General features: G+C 37.3%; 1 protein-coding gene across 3 annotated transcripts in view; it reads right to left on the reverse strand.

Moving 5' to 3' along the window:
• Positions 1–9,145, reverse strand: part of Dcun1d5 (defective in cullin neddylation 1 domain containing 5) — a 22,392-nt gene extending 13,247 nt beyond the window's left edge. The window contains exons 1-4 of one of the 3 annotated variants that reach the window (XM_028763412.1): positions 8,806–9,145; positions 7,112–7,203; positions 3,427–3,497; positions 2,994–3,085 (exon numbers count right to left, since the gene is read on the reverse strand). In XM_028763412.1, coding sequence (XP_028619245.1) covers positions 2,994–3,085; positions 3,427–3,497; positions 7,112–7,203; positions 8,806–8,891 — 341 coding nt within the window. In that variant the 5' untranslated portion in view covers positions 8,892–9,145. The remainder of the gene's footprint in view (positions 1–2,993; positions 3,086–3,426; positions 3,498–7,111; positions 7,204–8,805) is intronic. The other 2 variants (XM_028763413.1, XM_028763411.1) reach the window with 2 other exon arrangements.
• Positions 9,146–9,454: the final 309 nt, after the last annotated feature.

The following is a 9,454-nucleotide window of genomic DNA, read 5'->3' on the forward strand; positions in this document are numbered from 1 at the left end:
GAGAGGGAGAGGGAGAGGGAGAGGGAGAGAGACAGACAGAGACAGAGAGAGAGAGAGAGAGACAGAGACAACAAGAACCAGAGAATGAGAAGGAGCCAGAGATTAGAATAGACTGCCAAAGTTAGTATGAGCAATTCAGCAGCATGCTGAGAGGAGCTAGATTGAATTGTCAGCTTGGAGAGGAGTTTGAGCCAGAAGAGCAGAGTTGACCAACTAAATGGAGTTCAGAAAGAACTAGAAAGGGCGAGCTTATTCAGCAGTGCATGCCAGAGGCTGAAAACATTCTATGCCTAGATTAGATTGTACGGACGCTAGAAGCTTACAGAACTAGGCCTATGTTAGTAGATTGAGGCAGTAAGACTCAGAGAGAATGATTACTTAGGGAGAATAGAAGTTATTTTACATCTCTGTGCTTGACAAATTATTCCACACCAAATAGAAAAGTCATTTATAGAACAGCCTCAAGAACAAGTGTTTTTAAGAAAAGTATTCCAAAAATTGGGAATCATTACATAGTACTGATAATTGTGATTATTTTAGTTCAATATTCCTGGCCAGCATGTGCGTTGCTACCACCGATATATTCTTCTCAAGATTTTTATGAATTAAAAATTAAGTTTAAACAATTCAATACACAATTAATTTTTATTTGAAGGCCGTAAGATTCTTAGGTTAAATTCTACAATGATAACATCACCTCACAGAAGACAGAGACTAAAGTTTTATAATTATGTTAAATCAAATATGTTGACACCTGCTCTTTTTATACTAAGGTAGATTAATTAGCATTTGTCTATCTGCCCATTATCAAGTTCATCACAAGATTAAAGTGGTAAACTTGTCGAACTGGAGAAGACACCATGTACTCTGTCTGTATGGTAGTCTAGATCATAGGGAAGGGAAACCACCTTTCTCCAAGGCAAGTACTAAGACCATAGCCTTATTCTATCAGAATCATGGGGATAATACCTGAGTATCATGACACACTTCTAGGAGTGTTTTGCACAGTCTGTAAGCTTTCTGTAAGAGAATGACAACAAAAATCATGCTCACAGGCTAACCAAATCCTACGCTTGTACTCAAGATCATATACTATTTATTCAAGAAAAACATAGAAGACATATTTTGTAGTGAAGTATTTTGAAATACAGAAGCTCTGTACTATATGAACTATGCCAAAAAACCCAATAAGGAACTTTTTAGGTCACAAATACAAAATCACTTATTAGCTGCAACTCCCCAAAAAACAACCTATAAAAAACCAGTAATACAAAAAGTACTATAATATCATACTATACTATCAAAGTATTTTCACCACTAATAAGGCATATCAGAGTTTATATTCTTTGCACAACTCAGTGAATGTCTACATAATCATTTTATCAAAAGCTAATTATATGATGAGAAATAGTCTAAAAAAAAGCCTTAGAATGGTAGAATTCATTCTTCTCTGAAAAATATTATAAAACTAAATGGCTTCTATTTTATTGAAAAAAAATCCACATATAAGAAAAAGAAAAGGTCTAGATCTTAACTCTGCCATAAGAAACTATGGAACTTTACCAAGTAATATTATATTAACTGTTAACATATCTCACACTCCTTATTTATAATTTAAATGGGAAAACTGGTCTTAAATTTTATTCTAGCAATTATCATTTGGTTCATCTGAGGAAAAACTTTACCCAAGGAATAAATGTTTATGTGTCTCATTTTCCACTAACCTGACTTTCCAACAAATCTCTTTATCACAGTTACACAATGATAACAGATGACTGTGTACACATGTGTACATACTCAAACACACAGACACACACACACACATGTTGGTTTAGTAAGAGAAATAAACAACAGACACTGAAAATTCTAATACATAAACTCACTGTCATGTAAACAAATAGACATCCTTTCTTAAGAACTAAAGGGCAGGTAAACAAGAATTAAAAATAATGTGTATGTGTTAATAAAACCATAATCAATTACAGGGCTAATAGTGTATTATGTTTGCCTTAAAGTTTTTAACTGAGGGGCTTGAAGAGATGGTTCAGTAGTTAAGAGTACTGCTGCTTTTCCAGAGGACCAGGGTTTAATTCCTAGTACCCACGTGACAGCTCTCAACTGTCTGTAGCTCCAGTTCCAGGGAATCTGACATACCTCACAGAAAAACATGAAGGTAAAACACCAATGTACATTAAAAAAAAAAGAAAAAGGTCTTTAAAAAACTGTACCTGAAGTTAGAGTTGAGCACTATGTTAGCCTGTGTAAAGCCCTGGAGTCAATCCCAGGCAATGGGAAAAAGAGGAACTTTAAAATAGGAAAATATTTGAGAATGTTGAATAACATTCTGATTGAACATTATGAACATCACATACTATAAAATTACTACACATTAGTATGGAAAAGCAAAGTGAATTATCTGCAAAATCAAGTAATTCTGAAATTTATGAAAGAGTCTAGCATGACATCTCAATCCAAACATATATAACTATAAGTTGGCTAATGACTACACAGGAGGCAAAGGAAATTTCTACTTTGGTCCTTTGTGAGTTATTAGGAGGAGACAGATCATTTGAAGCACCATGTAACTCTATCTTTAAATTTATTACAAAGGGGAGCAAGGAGGTCCTAAGATTAAGGACTGTTCAATGATGAAATTCTTCATATAGTTGAATTCTGAATTGAGTGGGGAAAAACTTCTGTTACTCAAGTACACTCTTGAACAAATAACTCATTGACCATTTCTTATTCACCCATCAAATGAACCAATACATTTTCATTAGGTTGAGTTTTTTCTTAAAAAATATGAAAAAGGCAATTAATCATTCAATTGTCGAAATAAGAATATAAATTTTTCCAGTCCCTAGATTTTTAGAAATCAAACCAATTTGATTATTTTTAAGGTAAAATCTTACTCCTCAAAATGATGAAGTACAAAATATCAACAAGATCTTTACATAAGCCACCAAATTTGTTTTTTAAAAAAATGTTCTTACTGTAATGAGGTCATTCCCTTTAACCATTCTTCCTTGGTAAAAAATCCCATGCTTTCAGCCTCCAACTTCCACGCTAAAACTAACATAATAATCTGGAAAGAACAGAACATAAGGGACAGGAAAAGTCATCAGAGATAATCATGGCTACATTCATCATGGAGAACGATTTCAAACAATTATTTCTAACCATCCACTATACATTAAATGTATTGTTAACTACAGAACAACTGTCTTAAGGTAGTGTTTATGAAGATAGACTCTTACTCTATTATAAACTGAATTTCTACCAAGAAATACCTTGACCAACTTAGGCTGATTTAAAAAAAAAAAACAGATGTGAAGAAAAAACTTCATATATTAAAGCCTCAATTTGTAGAATTAATGAAATATTATAATCCATTTATGTTTCATTCTACTTAGAAATAAAACATACATTTTCAGGTTCAACACCAATGTCTTCACAAAATTTTTCCATTCCTTCTGGCCCTACAACTTCATCAGGACCTTCAAAGACAAAAAATAATTTATATATTTTATTACAACTTATTATGAACATGAAATAAACTATTATACTAAAGGCATCCATGCAAATATCATACTTTTACAAATAAGTGAATTTAAATTTTAGGAAAGCTTTGAAAAGTATAACTACTTGCCAAAAATTTAAAAATTTTTACTCCTTAAATGGTACATTACAATATAATTTAATTTTTTTTCCTTTTTTAAATGTAAGGTCTTACTATATAGCCCTTGCTGGCCTGAAATTTACAGAAATTCATCTGCTTCTGTTTTTGAGTGCTTGGGTTAAAGGTGTGAGCTACCACAGCCACTATATTAAGGGAATTTTTTTAAAAGAATCACTAAAGAACTATCCCACTGGTATAATTCAGTAGTTTGCAAAAAGAACAAAACCAAGCCAACATGAACTTACTCATTAACAAAACATAACAGAAACCTACTAAGAACTTATTCTGAATAAAGTTTTTGACAATTAAGGCTATAAGCATATGATGGTTGAAATATCGTTCTTCTTTAAACCAGATCACTAAAAGTCAGTGCAATTCCTAAACTTTTGTTATCAGATTCCAAAATTAGAGTAATTGTACTGCTTCTAATTTTTCTGTGCTTAGAAATCACCTAAAACAAATGTTATAATTTGAAATATGACATAAATTTATCACTATAAAAATGTCTTGAAACAATGTTCCAATTCCAATATTGTCCAAAAGACAAAGATGTTTCTATTCTCCAAAAAAACCCACCCAACCTAACTTTATTATTATAACTTTACTTTAACTTTATTTTTTTTTTAAAAAAAAGGTTAAAAAACACCCTTGAAAATAAAAGACATCAGACACTGAAATTAACCAGACCCAATGTCCACACGCCTGAATGAACTTTTCAGTTGTAAAGGCACCTGAAGGCTTTGCTTTGAAAAGCCTTTCACTACTGGGTTTATTTTTATGTACTTACCCACCATTGAAAATGAAAAGCCCAGGACAAGCGTCAGAGTCAGGCAAACAACTAGCTTTGTTTCTATCCTCTATCAATAACTCAAGTCAGTTTCTTTCATTCCATCTTCCTCATCTTCCTGATAGTTTAGCCTTTCTTCTCCTTTTAAACATCTTTCACTGTCCCTACATGTACATTTGTTTACAAATACACATCATCTAGATTCTGAATGTGAGGGAGATCATGTAGTGTTCCTGAGACTGTGTCCTCCTTTAATGGTGTATATATTTTTTTTTTACTTTCCTTTCTTCAACAAGTAATATTCAAGTTTTAACTGTCAAGGTGACATGAGTTTATAATAGCAGCACTTGGGAAGTAAAGGCAGGAAGATCAGGTATTCAAGGACAGCCTAATCTATACAGGACCCTGGATCAAAACAAAACTAAACCCTACAGACTTAAACCATAGACTATGATCATAAACTAATATGATCAATACATTCTTACAGTCTGAAATGAATGTAAGGTGATGTTAACACATGTTTAGAAATCAAGTAGGTTTTATACAAAATACACATATGCTTTTAGTGAGACAAGATCTGTACATGTTAAGTGACTTTCCAAAGCAATGGAAATAATAGATATAAGTATAAAGTGAAGCCTATACCAAAAAAGTTCACTCCCTGATTGTCATTTATACTTTGAAACTGGAGCCTTCTCATAAAATTACAACCTTGGTAAGATGTGTGTAATTGAATTAATTCTTACAAGCTTTTAGATTTCCACTCAGTTTAGTCAGTCATGGAAATGATTTAGCTCACTTTATACTGCACTAAGACTAAGTAATTCTAATCTTATTTCTATTCTTTATACCAGATTTAAAATTGTTCTTTTCCACTTTCTATGTTTTCCCATCTATTCACAACAAGTAGCTCACTAAAAATATCTGGAAGATAATCAGGCATGGTGGCATATATCTTTAGTCACAGCAAAGTCAATGTGAGCTTTGTGGTGGGGTGGGGTATACACCTTTAATTCCAGTACTCTGGAGGCAGAGTCAGGAAGATTTCCGAGTTTGAGGCTAGCCTGGTCTACAGGAAAGCCAGGGCTGCACATGTTCAGGGTTTAATACAATGGCATAACAAATACTCAGAAAAACAGATAAACAAACAAAGTGCTTAGTGACAGTAGCTTCAAAATGAGCTATACAAGAGACTGATTTTGGAAAACATACACATGCACTTATAAGCAGTATATCTGAAGATATTCGAAGACTATTAATAGTAATACCGAACATTATTGAGTTCTAACCCCATCCCGTATCATGCATTATGCTAATTCTTTGCATGCATCATCCACTGAGTAGGCCTAGCTTTTTGTCTCCATTACAAAAGATATCCTCATTTGGTGAGAAAGAACATTTATTGTTCATTCAGCAATGACTGATCCCTTATCAAGGAGATTCCTGCTGAAATAGTCCCTGTAGATACTTCCTGTGTCTAAATTTCTAGCACTTCCACATCTTACCCATATGAACCTTCATAAGCTATAATTTCTATGCCTATACACATGCTGTTTACATTATAGTCTCCCTCACAGAAGCCACATTTGAAGGCAGGGATCATGTCCTGATTTTTGTTATTATATCCCATGTACTAGCACAGTGTTGGAGTCACAGAAAAGTATTCCATAAATATTCATCAAATGATTCACTGAATGACAGACGACAACTTCAAGTGTACTTTACTAGCATTTTTCAGTAGAAGTGACAATCAGTTAACATTTTCATAGTCAACTGCATCATTACTCTAGTGTTAATCTAAGCTTCAGTTTTCACTCATAAAATGAGGATGACATCTCTTGATAGATGGCTACAAGGATATACTTATCATAACCCATGGAACAATGATAGCAATTATCATGTTGACTGTTAAAAATGTCAAGAGTAGAAAAGAAATATTTAATTCAATCTTAAAATACCCAGGGAAGTTCTAATAAAAGCTAATAGAATCAAGCATTCAAGGAAAAATATTAAGTATATTTGTAAAGTGAAATAAGATGAAAACCTTTTGACTCTATATAGTGTATCTGTAAAACTGGCATTTTTAATAATGGGTCAACATTTTAAATAGAGGTCAGAAGAAAAAAAATTCTCTATATTTAATTTGGGTTAGTGGTTGTCTTGGGATACCAGTAATAGCATTTATTTCTCCTGATCTAGAAAGATCACTCTGCTAATCCCAATAGCAAAGTTGCTGCCCTCTTTTCAACCTAGTCTAGCCTTCCATACCAAGTTAGCTGAAACTTGACGAGTTAAGATGCCACCACTTCAAACCATACCAGGCTAGTACAAATATAAGGCAATAACGACTATGTGTCTTAGCTTTAAGCAAATACTTCTGAGAATAATAATGATAAAAGAAGAAACACACACACACACAATTAAAGTAGGAAAGCGGGTAAGAGATTAGCTTAAGTATCAAAAGACTAGAACTGTTCTAAGGAAGAAAAGTTGTCAGACATGTTCATGGCACTAAATTCTAACCCAATCCATAATCCTTTAGCCTTGACCCTAAAATCCCAGTACATATAACACGACAGCAATAAACAATAAAACACAGCTTTTAAACCCACACAACTGGTATCTTGTTCCATGAATTTCATTACCTGCATACTCATAAAACCAAGCCAGGCACTTCTTTCTTGAAAAATCTTCCTCTCCACTGATGAGTCTAGCAGGAGGCTGGGATCTGCAATAGCTTAGAAAACACACAAATGTCTGAGACTCACTAAGCCTAAACTCTTAGAGAAAAAGTAGCCTCAACAAGAATTGCTTCCATGTAAATGAAACAAAGTGGGTTTTAAGTTAGCATTATGGGGAAAGGAGTTATGTATTAGCAATAAGGACCTGTACTCTATGTGTAAGAATTTATAACTAATGAAATCCAAATGCTATTTTTCTTGCTACCGGATTCCAAAAATAGTAACTAACATTATTTCCTTAGATTTCCAGATAATAAAGAAGTGTAGTCTACGTCTCAACCCAAGACTAGACAAGAAAAGATATACCTTTCTCCCTAAACCACTCACGCTTGCTCTCCACCAAGCTATATACACACCTTATCGAATGCCTAGCCTTACTTCCATTCTGCTACTGATTCGTATGAAAATCCCTGTTATAATTTAGGCTGAATCACCTGAAGTCTAATGATACTGCCCAGTCAGATGTTTTAACTGGCTTCATTTAAATATCTCAGATATGATTCTCCAAGGGCTAATAAATAATAAAAGTCAAGCAAAATGTTAATCACCAAAGGGCAAAATGAAATACTAGCTAGACTCTTTGGCTAAAACACACGGGGGGGGGGGGGGGGGGGGGGGGGGGGAGAAAGAAAGTACTCGATTACAAAAAGATTAGGATGAAACAAGTCGCCTCCTTCACATTTTAGGCAGTGCATCTCTCCTTAAAGGGAGATCTCCTTTGTGTAGTGCTGGCTGTCTTGTTTTAATGGTAGCATCTTAATTTGTCACTTTAAGTATCAACCATTAACACAAAAACAACCCAAAGTGTATGGGAGGAAGCCCACTTCTCAAAGCTAAATTGCAATGATTTTCCGAGTAATAATGATTCTGTGATGATTGAATGTATGCCACAAAGGGAGTAAAGGGCTCTAACTACCGTTCTGCTTTGTTTTCTTTTCCCCTAAGAGAACACTAGAGCACAATAGCCTGCTAAAAGGGATTGCGAGCAACCCGAGTCTTAATGCTAGAAAACAAAAACCACAAGGACCTTTTCCAACTCTGTGTAAGGAATTGGTACAGGTGAAGTGGAGGCATAGTGCTTCTAGAAGCCAAGGCTCCAGCGATTTAAAAGGCCTCCTGCTGGGATCGTCCAGGTTGCTAACTCAGGAAACCAATTATAGCATAGGCTTCCTTTCTACCATTCCCAAGGCAGCTGTCAAAACTCTTCAAGCTCTGCTCCTTTCTTCACACTCTGACATTTAACAATGTGTGGGCCAAGCCAATTCTGCTTGATTTACTGAGACATAGGGACGCCGTGAATCTTGGCAAATCCGCACTCACTTCTCGGTTGGGAAATAGCATGGAGAAGGCATACGTATGGTCGTCAGTTTCCTACCCTCTGGGCACGCAGACAACAAAGTGGGACGAATCTCAGAGCTTGTCCAAGTACACCAGAGCACACAGGCGAACACGAGGGTCGGTCCCGCGCGGAGCGGAGACTGGGTGCCTCACCGACCGCCTCGCCCGAAAGGGTTCGCCCTTCTCGTCACGGCTAGCGGCCGGCGGCCTGTCCCGCACCGGGGGAAGGAGAGAGCCTGCGGGGTGGGGGCAAGCGGTACCTGGAGATTTTACACTTTTTGAGGCCCGCGTCTTCCGCGACTGCCGCTGCCACTCCGGGAGCTTTTCTCTTCTTCTTCACTGGCATCTTCCGCCTTCCCCGGCAAGGTGGACAGGGCGGCCGGGGAGGGGTATCGCGCTCCGCCGCAGGCCCCGCAGCGCCGGCTCCCGCCTGTCAGGGACCGCTGCGGAGTCCCGAGGCTCGACCCCGCCCCGGGTCTCCTCTTTAGCGGCGGTTCGGGGCAGCGCAGTGCTAAGCCCGGCGGTATCGCAGCTCGGGCTTTTCCAGGGGCAGCGAACGCCGACAGCGCGGCACCTACAGTACTCGAGAAGAGCAGGCGGCTCAGCCTGACCCGGAAGCGGATGGCTCTCGACCGGAAGTGACGCAGCAAGGAAGCTTGACGGGCCAGAGCGGGCTCCCTGCCTTCGGGACTTTAGGATTTGCTCTGCAGGTGGAGCCTGAGTCTCCCGAGTTTTTCGGGCGGGTTTCCAGCGGGAAGTCCTTTATAAAAATCATGAACACGCCACAGCTGGCTAGCGAAGTAATATGGTGAGCAGCCACGCGTGAGTGTGCCCACTCCTGACGTGAGCACACTCCAGGCCTTCGGGTGTTCTTGGTGGACCTGAGATCAGCTTCTCGTGCTCCTTGTC

Source organism: Grammomys surdaster, unplaced genomic scaffold (genome assembly GCF_004785775.1).
Source record: "Grammomys surdaster isolate TR1022 unplaced genomic scaffold, NIH_TR_1.0 138, whole genome shotgun sequence".
Classification (NCBI taxonomy): domain Eukaryota; kingdom Metazoa; phylum Chordata; class Mammalia; order Rodentia; family Muridae; genus Grammomys; species Grammomys surdaster.